This window comes from Nycticebus coucang, chromosome 14, assembly GCF_027406575.1.
Source record: "Nycticebus coucang isolate mNycCou1 chromosome 14, mNycCou1.pri, whole genome shotgun sequence".
NCBI lineage: Eukaryota > Metazoa > Chordata > Mammalia > Primates > Lorisidae > Nycticebus > Nycticebus coucang.
In genome coordinates, this window is record NC_069793.1 from 72,128,743 (window position 1) to 72,148,105 (window position 19,363).

The window sequence follows — 19,363 nt, forward strand, 5'->3', positions numbered from 1 at the left end:
TATATATAAGGTATTCCAGGCTTACTCTGAGGACTAAATAAGAAACTGTTTCATGCATAACCAAAGGGACGCAGGCCAGAGTTAGGTACAAGGTCATGCAACTAGTGGGCTGCTGAGCTGGGCATTTGAATTTAGGCCATCTGAGTCCAAGTCACATCCTCTTTCCCCATTGTTCATCCAGTAGCAGCTATGTGGCAGGGCTACAGGAACAAGGCCTTCACTCCTCCTGGCCCGTGAGGATCTCCTACCTGCCATCTTGCCTGCTGATTGTATATCCAAAGAGAGGGTTATTGATGAAACTGATGTTCACACCAACAAGCGGGGTCCCATCTGATGTCATCACTTGACCACGAATAACACATGCATGCCTGTGGGAAGAGAAGAGAGAATAACGTGATGTACCTTTCGCGGTTAGAGCCCTGGTCCCCAGGGAACCCCCAGGAGTCAGAAGACAGAAGCCCAATCCTTCAGACACATCTTACACCCAGAGACAATAAAATAGTAATCTTTTAAAGATACCTCCTCAACTTAAGGCATCCAAGTATCCTCGAGAGAATTACAGTTGGGGGTTGTTTCCAAATATCTCACTTAGAGGTTATTTTCTGAGGATACTATATTATGCTATAAGGAGATAAAATTGATCCCAGAGGGTAATACAGTATAGTTATGTGTGTGGATTTGGAGTTAGATGATCTGGGTTCAAATCCCAGCTTGGTCACTTTGTAGCTTTCTGAACTTGTGTAGGTATGTGACAGTTCTTTGAGCCTCTGTATTTTCATCCTGGTACAGAGTAAGCTCCCTAAATGGTAATGGTCACTGTTGTCACTAACTGTCTTACTGGGAGTGAACATACAAGAAAGTAAGCGGGACAGGGGGTACTTCCTTCCATCTGGCATTAGAGACAGAAGGAAAGATGCTAACCCCCTTGGAGGGGGTTATAGAACCTGTCACCGTACCTGATATCCCTCTCCCAATAGACATCAAATCATCTTTGTTTCCCAAATTTGCCAGGCCAACATTGGTTAGAGCCTCTAAGTCTGAAATATTCTTCCATCTGCCTAAAATATCATTCCTGCGCTCTTCTCCCAATGTTCTCATCCATCTTCAAATAACACCTCTTCCCTGAAGTCTTTTTCGATGTCCTTTATCAGAATTGGTCCCTCTCTCCCCTGAAACCTGACACAAACACTTTGATACCCTGCCAAAACATACGTTTCTCCTACCCACCAGATCATGAGCTCTTTGAGGGGAAGATGAAGGATTCTTTTTTGTTTCTCTGCGTGCCGAGACTGTACTATGTCACTGTTGAAAAAAGTACTATGTCACTGTTGAAAAAATGGAGGCTCAAAAAATAAGTGGAAGAATTAGAGATGCTCTGGAATGATAGTTTCTCAAATATTTCAGAAACAGAAACTTTTTGGTGGATGGCATTTTATAAGGACTCTCAAAGTTGAAAACAAGAAGATGAATTCTGGATGAAGCAGAGGTCAAGGACTCCTCTCCCTTTTGGGAGGTTCTGAAGGCAGCTCTGGAGTCTTAGTCTGGAAAAGTCAGTTGGAAAATCACCAAGTTAGTGGAACCCTTTTCATTTTATAGAATAGGAAATTGAGTTCCAGGGAGGATATATTATTTGTTCGAAGCCACATTGACAGGTGGTGGCAGAGCCAGGTCTTGAATCTGGGCCTCACAACTCTGAGTCCAAGTCTGGACCAGTCTGTTTGCTGTTGGCAATGGATGAAAATGACGGTGCTGGCTAGGGGTGTCAATAGCCTAAGGGGCTGGGGTGCTAGGAGGACTGTCCTCATTGATAAGACAAATCTGAGGCAAAAATGGAAGCACTATTGTCCATATAACTTAATCCATTCTCCTCAGCTCAGAAGGCTTTTTTTTCTGGTCTACAGATGATGCCCATGGACATTCATAAAAAAAGATCTCAAACTCAGTTTCTGCATTATCAGGTGCCCACACCTCTACCTTCCTAGAGTGATAAACTTTTCTCTGTTTGATGAGAAAAGCAATTAACACCAGGCTTGTAAGCAGCTGGTCTCACTAGTGTCAGGTCGTCCTTTCTGAAGGCAAGAACAACTACCCACAATGCACCAACCCCCCGCCCCCGCCCCTCCAACCTCATCACACACAATCTGGTTAATGCTAATTCAAGCTGCAGTTTCCTTCTGAGGCCCTTGGTCTAAATGCAATTATACAGCAAACAAGTTAAGCAGGTGAAGCTCAGCAAAGACTTTTTTCAGTCCTGCTCTGAAGGTCTCCCAATATATTCATGTGAAATTATCTCTCTGCAAATGGGTATGATTTATTCCATCAATTGTATTCAGTTGGTACTGAGAGATGCGTTCTTTAATGGAGGACAATTGGATTTCTTATTGCTGGAACCTTGTCCTTCCACAGAATTACTAACAGATCTCATCTCCTCCTGCTGGCTACTATCCAGCCTTCTCCTGACATATGTACCCTTGGCTTCTGCCAGGACAGTAACCAGCCCTCTGGGAATGGTTTCCTTTGTGGGACTGCCCCAGCTGCTGCCCCTCATCATATGCAGGCCAGCCTCCCCTGATTTCTCTCTCTTTGGGGATTTCCTGATAATTGGGAGACGCTAAATCAGCACCATTTGGTTCTCATGTAGCCTCCAACTCGGCAAGCCAGAGAAGATGTAATTTTAGCCCAGGCTCCTGTGGACTACTTTTGGATTCTGGGGAAGATTAAGTTGACTCCTTGTATGCCGATAGGTCACGAAGGCCTCTTGCCAAAACAGGCATTTGGCTCAGGAATTAAACCCTAGAGAAAACACTTCTATCCCCCTTCTGTTTTCATGCCTTTCAGTTTTCAAGAAAGCCTAGTTTCATATAAAGCATTCTCTGGAGCAAAGGAGATGGGGAAATCAGCTCTGTGGAGGGTTCTGAAACATGTCTCAGGCCACATGTTTTGTCCAGGGAAGATTGAAATGAAGAGTTCTGAGCTTTCCAGTGCTTTCTTTGTTCTTTCATTATTTAATGACTAACTTCAGTGGTGTGCTGGTAAATGTTTATCAGCTGATTTTCAAAATAAATAAATAAATAAATAAATAAATAAAAGAAAAGAAAAGCAGCTTTAACTGTGTTTGCCCATTTCTGTGTTGTAAATATTCTCATCACGGTCAATTTCAAGCTACCAATGAGATGTCGCTGAGCACACAGTTGGGAGGAGAGGCTCAGTAGGATACTCCACCACAGAGATGACAGAAGTCCTAAATAACCTTAAGAGCAAAAATACAATAAAATAATTAGAAAGTAATACATTTTGAGTATTTATTACCATGGTTTTTAATAAGTTTAATTTTACATAATTTACTTTTTAAGAATGGCTGTGTTTAACAACCAGCTTGCAGAATTCCTGAACATTTGATAATCAGTTTTTGTGAGCTTCTCTGAGCTACTCTGTTTCCCCGAAAATAAGACATCCTCCGAAAATAAGACCTACTTACAGGACCGATAAGACGTCCCCTGAAAATAAGACCTAGCACATCTTTGGGAGCGCACCTTAAAATAAGACAGTGTCTTATTTTAGTGGAAACAGGGTAGTTAGAACGTAGCTAAGAAATAGTTGTTGCTTTGAATATAAAAGTCCATAATAGAAGACAGCCTTGGTGAAAAACCATTAACATGGAAGCAAATCATTGTCACCAACTTGGCTTCCCAGCTCCTTCATATGATCCTTTTATTGCCAGTGTGATATTTGACATGTTTTGCTTTCCCATGGTCACTGTCTTGGCACAATAGAGTACTGTTTTTTTTTATTTTTTATTTTATTTTTTTAAATTTATTTATTATTAATGCAATCATGGGGCACCATACACTAGTTTTATATACAATTTGACATATTTTTATCACACTGATTAACATAGTCTTCTTGGCATTTTCTTAGTTATTGTGTTAAGACATTTATATTCTATATTTACTATATTTAGTAAATTTATTTATATTCTATATTTACTAAGTTTCACTTGTAAGATGTACTGTAGGTGTGGTCCCACCAATTACCCTCCCTCTGTCCATCCTCTCCCCTCCCCTCCCTTTCCCCATATTCTTAGGTTATAATTGGGTTACAGCTTTCTTTCTTTTTTTTAAATTATTAAATCATAGCTGTGTACATTAATGCAATCATGGGGCACCATACACTGGTTTATAGACTGTTTGACATATTTTCATCACACTGGTTAACATAGCCTTCTTGCATTTTCTTATTGTGTTAAGACATTTACATTCTACATTTACTAAGTTTCACATATACCCTTGTAAGATGCACCGCAGGTATAATCCCACCAATCACCCTCCCTCTACCCCCTCCCCCCTTCCTCCCCTCCCTTTCCCCCTTCCCACTATTCTTAGGTTGTATCTGGGTTATAGCTTTCATGTGAAAGCCATAGATTAGTTTCATAGTAGGGCTGAGTACATTGGATACTTTTTCTTCCATTCTTGAGATACTTTACTAAAAAGAATATGTTCCAGCTCCATCCATGTAAATATGAAAGAGGTAAAGTCTCCATCTTTCTTTAAGGCTGCATAATATTCCATGGTGTACATATACCACAATTTATTAATCCATTCGTGGATCGATGGGCACTTGGGCTTTTTCCATGACTTAGCAATTATGAATTGGGCTGCAATAAACATTCTGGTACAAATATCTTTGTTATGATGTGATTTTTGGTCTTCTGGGTATATGCCTAGTAGACGAATTATAGGATTGAATGGCAGATCTATTTTTAGATCTCTAAGTGTTCTCCAAACATCTTTCCAAAAGGAATGTATTAATTTGCATTTCCACCAGCAGTGTAGAAGTATTCCCTTTTCTCCACATCCATGCCAGCATCTCTGGTTTTGGGATTTTGTGATGTGGGCTAATCTTACTGGAGTTAGGTGATATCTCAAAGTAGTTTTGATTTGCATTTCTCTGATGATTAAGGATGATGAGCTTTTTTTCATATGTCTATAGGCTGTGTGCCTGTCTTCTTCAGAGAAGTTTCTCTTCAAGTCCCTTGCCCACCCTGAGATGGGATCAACTTATTCTTTTCTTGCTAATACGTTTGAGTTATCTGTGGATTCTGGTTATTTAAACCTTTGTCGGAGACATAACCTGCAAGTATCTTCTCCCATTCTGAGGGCTGTCTGCTTGCTTTACTTACTGTGTTTTTGGCTGTGCAGAAGCTTTTTAGTTTGATCAGGTCCCAGTAGTGTATTTTAGATGCTGCTTCAATTGCCCGGTGGGACCTCCTCATAAAATATTCACCCAGGCTGATTTCTTCAAGAGTTTTCCCTGCGCTTTATTCTAGTATTTTTAGTTTCATGTCTTAAGTTTAAATCTTTAATCCAGTGAGAGTCTATCTTAGTTAATGGTGAAAGGTTTGGGTCCAGTTTCAGTCTTCTACAGGTCATCGGGCAGTTCACCCAGCACCATTTACTATTTAAGGGGAGCCTTGTGTGGTGGCTCATGCCTGTAATCCTAGCATTCTGGGAGGCTGAGGTGGGTGGATTGTTTGAGCTCAGGAGTTCAAGACCAGCCTGAGCAAGTACAAGACCCCGTCTCTAAAAGAACATAGCTGGACATTGTGGTGGGTGCCTCTAGTCCCAGTTACTCAGGATGCTAAGGTAAGAGGATCACTTGAGCCCAATGCCACAGCACTCAACCCCAGGACAACTGAGTGAGACTCTATCTCAAAAAAAAAAAAAAGAAAGAAAGAAAATCCCATTTAAGTCATCATTACCAAATTTAAGCTGCCAAATTTACCACCCCCCTCCTCTGGGTTCCTATAAACCAGTGGTTCTCAACTTTCCTAATGCCACAATGTATTTTCATTGTTAAAAAGGGGTTGCGACCCACAGGTTGAGAACTGCTGCTATAAACCTTACAAGAATCTTTCCAACACTGTGATCATCACATGTTTCTATAGTTCATATTTATGGAGCTCCTAAATATCTCACATGCTCATGTGTAAGCCAGAAGGCTGAGACCACATCTCCAGTGGCTAGGGTAAGCATGGAGTGTCACTCTCCGGTTGTTAAGTGAAAATGATCAAGTAACCAAAACTCAGAGAGAAAAGACTTGCTCAAGGTCCCCCCAAAGGAACTCGATTAGCTGAGCTGATAGTCAAAAGCTAGGACTTCTTACTTTTAAGTTCCTACTTTTAATACTGTGTTATGTACCTATAGTCACTAAAATTCACTTTCATAAAAAGCTGGACACCTACTATGAGCTACAGGCACTGTGCTAGGTGCTGGGGTTATACAAATGCATGAATGACAGCCTCCAGTTACTTGCTAGTGCTCATGAAAGCCAATGTGAAATGCCTGAATGTTGTTGTCTCTGACACAAGTGAGTCAAAGCATGGGTTTGGCATATGTCAGGCAGCTGGGATACAGAACAAGCAATTAGGCTGGGTGAACTCCAGGAGGGAGCGCTCATGCCAGACCAAGAGGGGGTGTCAAACATACTGGCATTAGCCCAGCTACATACTCAGGGCCTGACTGAGGGGCCCTTGCTGATGCCAAGAGGGGGACAATTCACCTGACTGCTTCTTGAGCACAGTGGCAAGATCTGTGATCCAGAGGAAACTGTCGGAGAGACACCACCACCCCAAAACAGAATCAAGCAGATAAAAAGCCAATCTCAACTGTCACTCAGGGAAAAACAGTAGGGGTGTGTTAGAGAGAGCATTGGGCAGGAAGTCACTGTTCCTAGTTCTGACTCTGGTAATGAACTGTATGACCTTGGAGAGTCATCTGACCTTTCTGGACTTCCCTCCTCTCATTTGTCAAATGCAGGCCAAAGTTGTTCCCAACTTGGTATAAAACAGAATCCAACATGGGTTTAAGAATTTATATTTGTTTTATTCTGATGGTACTCAGTCTAGCTCAAGTAACCTTACTAAGTGTGGTTTCAGAATCTTAATGGAGGTCATACAATGCTTATACTTATCTCTGAATTGTTCTCTCTGTTTGGAAGCTTCCCCCTCTGTCTATTCTGTTCACCTAAGAACAACCTGCTTCCCCTTCAGGACCCAGCTCAGCATTCACCAAGCAGTATCTACCACTTCTGCCCCTCCTAGAGTATACTGAGTGCTGTCCCACTATCAGGACAATCATTTCCCCCTCAGCAGACCATGAGCTCTTTGAAGACAGGAATCAACCACACTGCCTTCACTGCTATGTTCCCAGCAATGACATGGTTGATGGTCATTTCTGAGTGGGCAAAAGAAAACCTCTTCCAAAACAGGTATCTGTCTTGGAATTCGAAAGCATGGGACAGAGTAAGCTCTTGATAAGTATTTACTAAGTGAATAAAGAGTTTGTGTGCTTCTGTTACACAAGGGGAGGGCAATGTCAGAGAATTTGGAGCTGCTTGACCTTGACTGGGAAATGGCTAGAGAACCGAGGGCTGGAAGCGCTGGGCCTCTCCTCCTGGCCAGCCCATACTCTCAAAGGCTCAGGTCCCTCCCCTGGAGGACTCACTCAGCTCTGCTTGCAACTCTACTCTTTTAATTCTGTATCTTCCTCATTAGTAACACTTGTTGTTTGAAAAAAAATTTTAAAAGAATGCCAGAAATTTATTATTCAGTGTATATTATATAAGCAAATAAGGGAAGGCGATGGGAGGAAAACTGCAGCTTTCACTGTTTTTGTTGTTATTACATGAAAGCGGCTGATTTGGTATTCAGAAGACTGGAATAATCATTTGGAATCTGGGTGGCCCATAGGAACTCCAGTCTTTCCCTGCTTCACAGTAGTTACCACTCCACGCCATTAACGGTTATGGAAATCACTCCTTTGCATTATATACTTCAAACAGATTATATGCCTGCCTTGTACAAACCCTTAAAGTGTTTCCTGCTAACTTTTGGGGACTGAATGAGGACCTTCCCAGCATCTAGCATAATTTGTCAAAAGTTTTATAAAAATATTACCTGGGCCCAAATGAGAAGCCCTAGATTCTCAGCCTGCCACACTGCCACCTTTAAGGGTTTCTACTCAGAGCCTGACATTGCCCACTCTGCTGCAGCTTCCAAGACTACCTGTGAGCCTGGCCACACAGGCTGATCTGTGGCTCTCTCTTCGTACTTTTCCATCTCATGGTCTGCCTCAGTTTCCTGAACCTGGGTACAGGCGAAACTTACTAAATGCAGAATACAAATGTCTACATACAATAACTAAGAAAATGCCATGAAGGCTATGTTGAACAGTTTGATGAGAATATTTCAGATTGTATATGAAACCAGCACATTGTACCCCTTGATTGCACTAATGTACACAGCTATGATTTAACAATAATTAAAAAATAATAATAATAAAATAAAAAGTATGAATTTGCAGAATACAAATGTCAGGCCTTCCCAGCCTGACATCTTCCATCTACATGCATATTGTTGGGAAACCCCTGATCATGAAGTCTTAGAGTCTGAGAGACCGCAGTGAGCTATCATGGTATCACCTCTCTCTAATAATTAGTGATGGAAAGCATAACATACATTTGGTATAAAGTTTAATGAATAGAGATCCATATTTAAATAGCCTTCTTGATGACTTTGAGTCTTTTAGGTAACTCTGCTTGATTTTTTTTTTTTTTTGAGACAGGGTCTTGTTCTGTCTCCTGGGCTAGAGACAGGTGGCACCATGATAGCTCACTGCAGCCTACAACTCATGAGATCAAGCAATCCTCCTGCCCCAGCCTCCCAGAGTAGCTGGGACTATAGGCATGTACCACCATGCCCAGCTAATTTTTCTATTTTTAGTAGAGATGGGTCTCAATGTTGCTTAGGCTGATCTTTTTTTTTTTTTTTATTGGGACTATAGGCACTCACAATGCTGGGCTATTTTTAGAGACGGGATCTCAGTCTTGCTCAGGCTGGTCTCAAACTCAGGAGCTCAGGCAATCCACCTGCTTCGACCTCCTTGTGCTGGGATTACAGGCACAAGCCACTGTGCCCGGCCCCAAATTCATACTTTTTATTTTATTATTATTATTATTTTTTAATTATCGTTAAATCATAGCTGTGTACATTAGTGCAATCAAGGGGTACAATGTGCTGGTTTCATATACAATCTGAAATATTCTCATCAAACTGTTCAACATAGTCTTCATGGCATTTTCTTAGTTATTGTATGTAGACATTTGTATTCTGCCTTTAGTAAGTTTCGCCTGTACCCATTCTAAGATGCACCATAGGTGTGGCCCCAGCCATTACCTTCCCTCCACACCAACCTCCCCCCTCCCTTTCCCTCCCTTGGCCCTTTCCCCATATTCTTGTGCTATTGTTGGGTTATAGCCTTCATATGAAAGCTATAAATTAGCTTCATAGTAGGGCTGAGTACATTGGATACTTTTTCTTCCATTCTTGAGATACTTTGCTAAGAAGAATATGTTCCAGCTCCATCCATATAAACATGAAAGAGGTAAAGTCTCTATCTTTCTTTAAGGCTGCATAATATTCCATGGTATACATGTACCACAATTTGCTAGTCCATTCGTGGGTTGATGGGCACTTGGGCTTCTTCCATGACTTAGCAATTATGAATTGGGCTGCAATAAACATTCTGGTACAGATGTCTTTGTTATATTGTGATTTTTGGTCTTCTGGGTATATACCTAGTAAAGGAATTATAATAGAGGCCATCTACCGCAAAGCCACAGCCGATATTGTATTGAATGGAGTTAAATTGAAATAATTTCCACTTAGGTCAGGAACCAGGCAAGGTTGCCCATTGTCTCCACTGCTCTTTAACATTGTAATGGAAGTTTTAGCCATTGCAATTAGGGAAGAAAAGGCAATCAAGGTATACACATAGGGTCAGAAGAGATCAAACTTTCACTCTTCGCAGATGATATGATTGTATATCTGGAAAACACTAGGGATTCTACTACAAAACTTTTAGAAGTGATCCAGGAATACAGCAATGTCTCAGGCTACAAAATCAACACCCATAAATCTGTAGCCTTTATATATATCAACAATAGCCAAGCTGAAAAAACAGTCAAGGACTCTATTCCTTTCACAGTAGTGCCAAAGAAGATGAAATATTTGGCAGTATACCTAACAAAGGAGGTGAAAGATCTCTATAAAGAGAACTATGAAACTTGAAGAAAAGAAATAGTTGAAGATGTTAACAAATGGAAAAACATACCATGCTCATGGCTGGGAAGAATCAACATTGTTAAAATGTCTATACTACCCAAAGCAATATATAATTTTAGTGCAATTCCTATTAAAGCTCCATTGTCATGTTTTAAAGATTTTGAAAAAATAATACTTCGTTTTATATAGAATCAGAAAAAACCTTGAATAGCCAAGACATTACTCAGAAATAAAAACAAAGCAGGAGGAATCACGCTACCAGATGTCAGACTGTACTATAAATCAATAGTGATCAAAACAGCATGGTACTGTCACAAAAACAGTGAATTAGATGTCTGGAACAGAATAGAGAACCAAGAGATGAATCCAGCTACTTACCGTTATTTGATCTTTGACAAGCCAATTAAAAACATTCAGTGGGGAAAAGATTTCCTATTTAACAAATGGTGCTGGGTGAACTGGCTGGTGACCTGTAGAAGACTGAAAATGGACCCACACCTTTCACCATTAACTAAGATAGACTCTCACTGGATAAAAAATCTAAACTTAAGACATGAAACTATAAAAATACTAGAAGAAAGTGCAGGGAAAACTCTTGAAGGAATTGGCCTGGGTGAATATTTTATGAAGAGGACTCCCCAGGCAATTGAAGCAGTATCAAAAATACATTACTGGGACCTGATCAAACTAAAAAGCTTCTGCACAGCCAAGAACATAGTAAGTATAGCAAGCAGACAGCCCTCAGAATGGGAGAAAATATTTGCAGGTTATACCTCTGACAAAGGTTTCATAACCAGAATCCACAGAGAACTCAAACGTATTAGCAAGAAAAGAACAAGTGATCCCATCTCAGGGTGGGCAAAGGACTTGAAGAGAAACTTCTCTAAAGAAGACAGATGCACGATCTACAAACACATGAAAAAAAGCTCATCATCCTTAATCATCAGAGAAATGCAAATCAAAACTACTTTGAGATATCACCTAACCCCAGTAAGAGTAGCCCGCATAATAAAATCCCAAAACCAGAGATGTTGGTGTGGATGTGGAGAAAAGGGCACACTTCTACATTGCTGGTGGGAATGCCCACTAATATGTTCCTTTTGGAAGGATGTTTGGAGAACACTTAGAGATCTAAAAATAGAACTGCTTAGGCTGGTCTTGAACTTCTGGCTTCAAGCAATCTTCTTGCCTCAGCCTCCCAAAGTGGTAGGATTACAGGCCTGAGCTATAATGTCTTGGCAAGATTCTTGATACTTTGACTCTGTTTGTTAACTTATTGTTAGAGCTAATGAGAAGAACCATTTGTATTTTTAACCTCATATGAGGTTGAGGAGAAACTGCACTGGGAGTAGGAGAAATACTAGCTCTTTTTGCTTATAAATCACTGTTAGGATTATCTTCCTCTTATAATTTTCAGGAAGCTTTTAAAGCCACTTTACCATTTTATGAGTAAGTCTGGTTAAGACTAGAAAGACTAGATTTTACATAGACGTGCACACACACACACACACACACATACAATTGTGGTGTTATACACTACAATAAACCAGTGTGGCTCCCCTGTTCCTCTAAGGAGTGGATCCTGACCTCACTCAGAATGCCTTATGTGTTGGTTTAGGGATATAACCAAGTAACATAAGGACCAAAGGAACAAATTAGTGAAAATCCATTCCACAGGAATAAAACAGTCTTGCTTTCTACTTTTTCCTCTTCTTTTTTTTTTGCAGTTTTTGGCTGGGGCTGGGTTTGAACCCGCCACCTCCGGCATATGGGGCCAGCGCCCTACTCCTTTGAGCCACAGGCACCACTTGCTTTCTTATTTTTTAAGATAAAAAGTATATACCATACAGATAGAGGCCCCAATATTTTTTTTCTTGTACTCAAGGCCCACCATGGATCCCACCTTGGGACTACTGAACTAGAATTATGATGGTGTATATATAGTGATTTCTTTGTATGAAAAATAAATTAAAATATACTATGTATTATTATATTCAAAAGTCAACTTCTTTTGTTATTCATTCTTGGAAAGTTATTTCAAAGATCTCCCTATGTTTACCATATATGTCTTCCAATAGCCCTAGACCAAAACCAATAAAACCTGATCTAATCACTTAACTTTTAATGTTCCCAACTTATATTAGAAGCCAGGGGATTGGACCTTCTCTGAGGCAGCTTGCAATCTAAGATCCCTATTCTTCAACTTCCATTTTTTTACTTGTTAGTTTATTTTTTTAACCATGTCATCAGTAACTCTGTGCCATATAGGTCATTTTCTATGGTACCCGCTGTCTCCAGACAAAGTCCAAACTCTTTTTAGTTTGACATAGAAGGCCTTTCAGGACCCGGCCCCTGCCTGTCCCTTCAGGCTCACTCCCCATTTTTCTGTTGTTACACCCTGTGTGCAGGCCTGGTGAATCTCTTCTCATATCCTCGCCTGGGCATGCATTTCCATGCCTTGCTGCCTGTGTCTTTGCTGTTCACCTGCTTGCAATGTCTTTTCTCCCATCTCTACTAATCTCTCCCTCAAGGCTTGCCTCCTCAGTGAAGCTCTTCCTGATTTCTCCCCTACAAAGAAGTTACTCCCTCTTTTGGCAAACAAAGCATAAGGTACTCACTGCACCAAATTATATGCATTAGTTCCCTTGCCTTATCTTCTGTTCTAGACTGTGAGTTCTTTGAGGGTAGCAACTATGTCTTCTTATCTCCTAACTTCAGTGCTAGCACATGAGTCTGTCTTGAGTGTGCATTCAATAATTGTTGACTGTGGAAATAAATGTGACATAAATTGATGAAAGAAGATGATGGCAGAAAAAATATGAACACACAGTAGTTATTTCACATAGCCCAATTAAAATAAAGAAGGTATAGATTCAGAGATGAGAAGCTTAGACAAAGACTGGTCAATGAGGATGGGGTTCAGCTATAGAACTTTCACTGAGCACTTACTGTGTGGAAGACTTAGTGGTGGGTGGTAGGAAAACTATTTATTCATCTATTTTCTTATTTATTTAGGGAAATCACAGGAGGGCAGTGCTCAAGTCTGTTTTATTTCCACTGTATTCTTGGGAGGTACTCAATAAATATTTGTTTAAAAACTAACAAAAAAATATATACAGTTCTTACTTCTGTAGAATTCACAATCTAGAACATTCTTTGGCTTTCATAAGATCCTTGGATCTGGAAGTAAAACTAATAAAAAAAGGAGCTACCTGCCAAGTCATTCAGTATAACTATAACAAAGATAATCTCACAGTTGGGATAAAGTGCCAGACTCCATCTAGACGTCCCAACGTCTATTTCTTCATTTGGAATGGGGCTCAGTTTAGACTTTACCAGAAGCTTCCAAACTACTTATTGGGTACATGAAAAAGTCACCCAAGGGGAGTATTTCAATTCATTATAAAAAAAGCTTTACACCTCGGATCATTTTGTGCATGTTTCAGGAGAGGAAGAAGAAATCCAGACTCCTTCAGACGATGGAGGAGTTTAACTTTTATGCTAAGAGGGGTCTTCTGAGTGACTGAGTACAAGCTCTTCATTAACAGGTGAGGTAAGTAATCTGTGGAGAAGGGGTAGAACTTCCCTTCCATGGCCCACTGATGCTGGCGCCACTAGCTCGGCCATGGTGCCTGACGCTGCCGGGACCATCCACCCACGGGAGGCCTAGTGACTGCTAGAGTCTTCCAGGGTCTTAGGCTGTTCCTCCTGCAAAGCCCAGAGGCCACTGCTCTGGCTTCCAAGCTAATGTAGCTGCGGGCTCCATCAGACACTGAGGACGTGTGAGCTCTCAGGCTGCAGCTTTAATTCCCCATGCCCGGCGGCAGCCTGGCTGCTAAATGCAGAGGCTTCAGTCTGAGTCCTTTCCCATAGGAATCTTCTGGAATATTTTTTGCTGGCTGACAAAGTTGTGCACAAGAACAGAGCCCTTGACTGTCCACCACACTGTGTTTCCAGAGAAGTGAGTCCAGTGGTGTGGTGAAGGGGGAGCAGGACTCAGGAGAGGCTGGCTGGAGAGAGCAAGGCCCCTGCCCCTGGGTAATCAGGTTAGCCATGTCTGGGGACATGGGATGTATGCTGCATGTCTAGAGATGTTGTTTTTTATACCATGTGGCCAGGGGTCTGTTTCTAAGAAAACTCAGGAGATGATTTCTGCTGTTAGAAAAACATATGGCAGCTGCAACTTTAATTCCCCATACCCATGAGCAGCCTGGCTGCTGAATGCAGAGGCTTCTTCAGGGCACGGGGCAGGTCCTGCTTTACTAGGCAGCGGGAGACTAGCATGGACCATGACTAGAACCACTTCCTGGGGAAGGGGTGATATGGGCAGAGACACAGTTGGGAAGGCAGTGCAGAGTCCAGCGCAGCAAGCTGGATCTGAGGTGCACAGCACTGAACAGGTGGTCTTTGGGAGGAAATAATTTAAAAGACAAGGGAGGAGGATCTGACCAAGGGACAGCATGGTGAAGGGGTTCCCAGAGGCATGTGGATGTGAATGTCCCATGTGCCACCAGGTAATCTAGTCTAGGCCCCTAGGGAGAGCAGGCATGGAGCTCTAGACCCCGACATGGCAGGGGTGAGAGCCTGGCAAAAGAGTACAAGTCTTCCAGACTACTTATTGGGCTACTCGCAGTAGGGACTCAGGCACAGAATTGAGGCCAGGATTCAGGGACAAGGTAGAAACTTATGTGGCAAGTAATGGGTCAGACAAACTGCAGGAAGGACGCGAGCAGCTGGGTTGCTTCTCCTTGGACTGGGATTGGTCCTAGAGGCCTGCAGGGTGAGACCCCCCAGAGTGCACTCACATGGCCCCCACCGTGGTGGGAGGAGGAGGCAGAGGTGGGCAGGGGACAGGTAGGGCTGGGTCTCTCTCCTGCCAAAATGCTGTACGAGGCTGCATCTCTCCACATCAGGCCCCTCACTGTGGGGTTTTCTTGCAGCCACCTCTTAAAGCCTCTGGGATCTGCATGCAGGGCAAGTTAGAGTCTCTGTGGAGGATTTGTAAATCCTTCCTTATATTCTCCACTGGAGGCAATATTAGTAACGTGAAGCACGTCTCTTCAAATATTTTGACTTCTTAGTGCTTCAAATTTATCAATTCAGGATGAAAATATAGAAACTCCCTGACTTACAAACAGCAGAATTATAGCTTGCAATATTAGAGCCATCACTCAGGACTTCAGATGCTCCCAGACTCAGCCTCAGCTACTGACTTGCTGAGCCAAGGGCTCCCTCTGGCCTGGAAGTTTCCTCTTTTGCTAGAGAGGGCTGAATCTCAAAGGCCCATTCACCTTGGGCCATCCTATGGTGATGGGATATTTGCATTAATTACATAACTGCTTTGATGCTTGTAGTTAAGATTTCTATTCTTCTCCCATTTCTCATAGTGACACCAAAACCAATACTATTGCTAACGCTAATGTCAGCACTATCACAATTAGTAATGATGGCTGCCGACTCTTGTTTAACGCTTACTGCCCTGACATCTAAGGCTTTTACTTCTCACTTAATCCTCAGTATATCCCTATGAGGTATGGATTGTTACCCTCCTATGGGAGAGGAGGGAAGTGAGGCACAGAGGGATTGAGACACTTGTCTAAGGTCACACAGGTAGCAAACAATGGGACTGGGATTCAAAGCTCTGTGGTCAGTATTCACCAAGCCCCACTATACATTCATTTTTCTATTATGTTATACAGCATTAGAGAGAAAGTCAGGGCAAGCTGGGCTTGTAGGGAACAGCACCACATTGCATAGATTTCTGCATTGACGATGCTGAGCCAGGAACACACAGGACATGGCAGAGAAGGGGCCAGTCGGGCTTGGCTTCCAATGCTGGCTCTGCTACTTATAAGCCCCATGACCTTGGCTAGTTTACTCATTAGGTGTCATTACTAAGTATGTGCTGAGTAAATCAGCTGCTGATTTCTGGATCATTCATCTCATTTAATCTTCTGAACAACCTGGCAGGGGTGGAGTTAGTAACTTTGTATGGAGGAGGAAGTTGAGCTTCACTTGCCCCGGACCACTCTCCTAAAGCCCAAGTTGTTCTGCTTCATTACAGCATCCTCTGCTAATGCTTCCTGTGACGGACAGCTAGGACCAGGCTTAAGCTACAAAGCAAACGGAGACCATAATTCGTTTCTGAAATCAATAAAGGGATGATCAAGTGGCAGCGGAGTTGCTGTTAGCTGCTCATCAGGATGACAAGAGGAGCTGCTGCCTGCATCCAGAATTGAATTCACCTAGTTCCTTCATCATCGTAAATACTCATTGCAATGTGGGGAGGGATTTTAAAAAACCAACATGAATAATAAATAATGGCTGACATTTTGGAGGAAGCAGGATCTTTACCTTCTTCCATCAGGTAATTCATCATTGTCCTTCTTTTCCTTTTTTTTTATTAAAAAAAAAAAAACTGATGGGGTACCCTGTCAGCTCAGCTTGTTCTGAAAACACAGGAGTATAATTCAATAATAAATTCTCTCAGAGGCCAGCTGTCAGGAAGTCGGTGTTTACTTGAAGTCCATTAGATGATCTCTACGCCTGGACCCTCAGAGGGCTCTCTGAGGGCTGTCTAGGGCCCTGGGAAGGCAGATGTGGGGAGCAAATGCTCTTCTGTCACCACTAGGCCACTGACACTCACATATGCTTCACGTCTGCAGTGAACTGATAAAAATGATGGTGCACAGATGATGATTCCTCCCTCCTTTCCATTAGTTTTTCCTCATGAAATCTCTTGTTTTCTAGATGCCTGGAAGCTTCATAAAGAGTGTGAAAGGAATTCTGAAGACTTACATGGGCTCAAGGTTATTTCACTTGTGTGGACAGCCAATTTTAAGTACTGATGGAGAGGAAATGCTGTAAGCAGGTTTGTGAGCAGACGAGGGTCCAGTCTCTCGCCTCCTGCCCCTAAGCCACCATTCCGGCCTCACATGCCCTGTGTTCTTCCTTCTCTCCTCTCCCCCTTTGCTTACTGTGGTCATGTACAATGCCTCAGATTTCTTAAGCCCGTCTTGGTTTCAAGTGCCAGAGTGGGTCTCCTGACTCTTGATGTGGAAAATATTATAACCATAATTACCTTCCAACCACATCAAAATCTCCATTCTCTCATTGTCCTGGAAAGTCATGTTGTTGCTCACATTGGCTTCTCAGTCTGGAATGTGTCGTTAAATCTTGTTTGACTGAAACCCATGGCAAGGGATTGGCTTACACTGTAGTACACACATACACACTCCCACATGCACACACAATGTGTATTTCATGGAATACTTATTACTTTTCCAGTGTTGCACTAATTATTTCCCATTCCATTCTCTCCCATTCCATTTACATTTACTTCTTCTTTTTAAAAAATAGTTTTCACCCACTAAATTGATTTCAGAATCAATGGGTTGTTGTGACCTGCAGTTTGATAAATGATGTTCTAATGGCCAACCCTCCTGACTGAAATCTTTGTCTCAGGCCAAAGGCCATCCCCTGCAGGAAGTCTCCATTCATGTGTTGGTTTATTCATTCACTCCACAACAAACACCCACTATTGCTTACCCTGTGCCCACCCTTTGCTGCATACTGGAGAAACAAAGCCACGGCAGAGGCAGCTCTGTGATGTGGGCTGTGGAGACAGACTCACGGTGGGAGTGATGGTCTTGCCTTTGAACTCACAGAGCATTTTCTCTCTCTTTCTCTTCGGGCTCCCAGCAGGGACTGACTGACTCACTGATTCATTCTGTCATTCATTGTGGTTGGCTCAGGGTTCAGTGACAACAAGGCGTGGGATCCACAAAGATCCCTTAAAATAACGTGGTGAGATGTAAATCTCCTTCCATGCCTGGTGCAGAGTAGGTCCGGTCAATTATTACCAAATCAAGTGTGTGTCCAGGCAGCTGTACCCCTCTGAGCCTGCCCAGTCTCCTCTCCTCACAGGATCTGCCCTCTCTATGGGACATGATTCTCTGGTTCCTTTGGGATGAATGGTCTGGCCACCCAGCCTTCCTTTTCCCAATGTCCTCCTGACTCTTTGGATCTGTTCACTTTGGGTCCAGTGTCTTCTGTCACCCAAGTCCTGTAGCTCCCAGTCCACACCCATCTGCTTACACAAGTGAGCTGACCACCTGTTAGCACTGGAGGGGCCATCATCACATTAATTCTCAGACTAGTACAGCATCCTCAGACATATGCTGAACTTACATTCAAATGCCTTGAGGATGGTGCTTCTGTCAGAACCTCTTCCTGTTACCTAATGACTTATCCAGGATTGGCAACTTGCAGCTATTCACTGAGATGATCTCTGCCTCACATCTAGCCTTTCTTTTTAAGTTATTTTCTTTTTGTTTGTTTTTTAAAGAGGGGGTCTTGCTCTGTCACCCAGGCTAGAGTGCAGTAGTGCAATCAGAGGTCACTGCAAGCCTTGAATGCCTAGGCTCAAGGGATCCTCTTGCCTTAGCCTCCTGAGTAGCTGTGACTACAGGCATATGCCATCATGCCAGGCTTTTTGTTTTCTTATATACATGTATTTTTTAGAGATAGAGTCTCACTATGTTGCCCACGTTGGTCTGAAACTCCTAGGTTCAATCAATTCTCCCACCTCAGTCTCTTGAGTTGCTGGGATTGTAGGCATGAGGCTACCTGCCTCCTTTCAATCTGATTAGTCCTTCCCAAGAGCACAAATACACCAATAGTGGGACACAGCCTTGTCTTGAACCTTCTCCCAGGACATGTGTCCTGTAGACCTCCCTTTCCCAGCTGTCTTATCTGGGGCTCCCCAGTCTGTGTCCTGGCCTTTTTGTATGGACAACCCAGTTGGAGAGCCTCCCACCTACAGACCTCAGCGGCTCCTCCTCTCTCAGGTCTCAGTGGTGGGCACCCTTCATTATATTTTCCACATGACTCCAGGTGAGGAACAGGTGTTCTACCAGGCAGATGGGGCCCAGGCACCCAGGCCAGGACAGAAAGGCATTCAAGCCACCTAATCACTGAGTGGTTCCCATTCCTCCTCTGTCCCCTCCTACTTTATATCACACCTCTCTCAAGCTCTGTGGAGTTGAGGACAGCAGTGGCGAGATGTCAGCTAGAGTTAGTCATCAAGCCTCTATTAAACACCTGGCATGGGCAAGGCACTGTGCTGGATGGGCATGGGGTCACAGATGAACCAGAGAGGACCCTTGAGGGAGGTATCCTCACTCCCAAGTGTGGGGTCTGTCTTCTGAGGAAATGCGCTCTGGGGCGAGCCCCGGTAGCTAG

At 42.8% G+C, this 19,363-nt stretch overlaps 1 protein-coding gene across 4 annotated transcripts in view; it reads right to left on the reverse strand.

The window, feature by feature from the left end:
• The window catches only part of TENM4 (teneurin transmembrane protein 4), a 799,143-nt gene that overhangs the window by 75,066 nt on the left and 704,714 nt on the right, over positions 1–19,363 (reverse strand). For all 4 annotated transcript variants that reach the window (XM_053561449.1, XM_053561450.1, XM_053561451.1 and 1 more), the window contains one exon: positions 249–368. In XM_053561449.1, the coding sequence (XP_053417424.1) occupies positions 249–368 (120 nt within the window). The remainder of the gene's footprint in view (positions 1–248; positions 369–19,363) is intronic.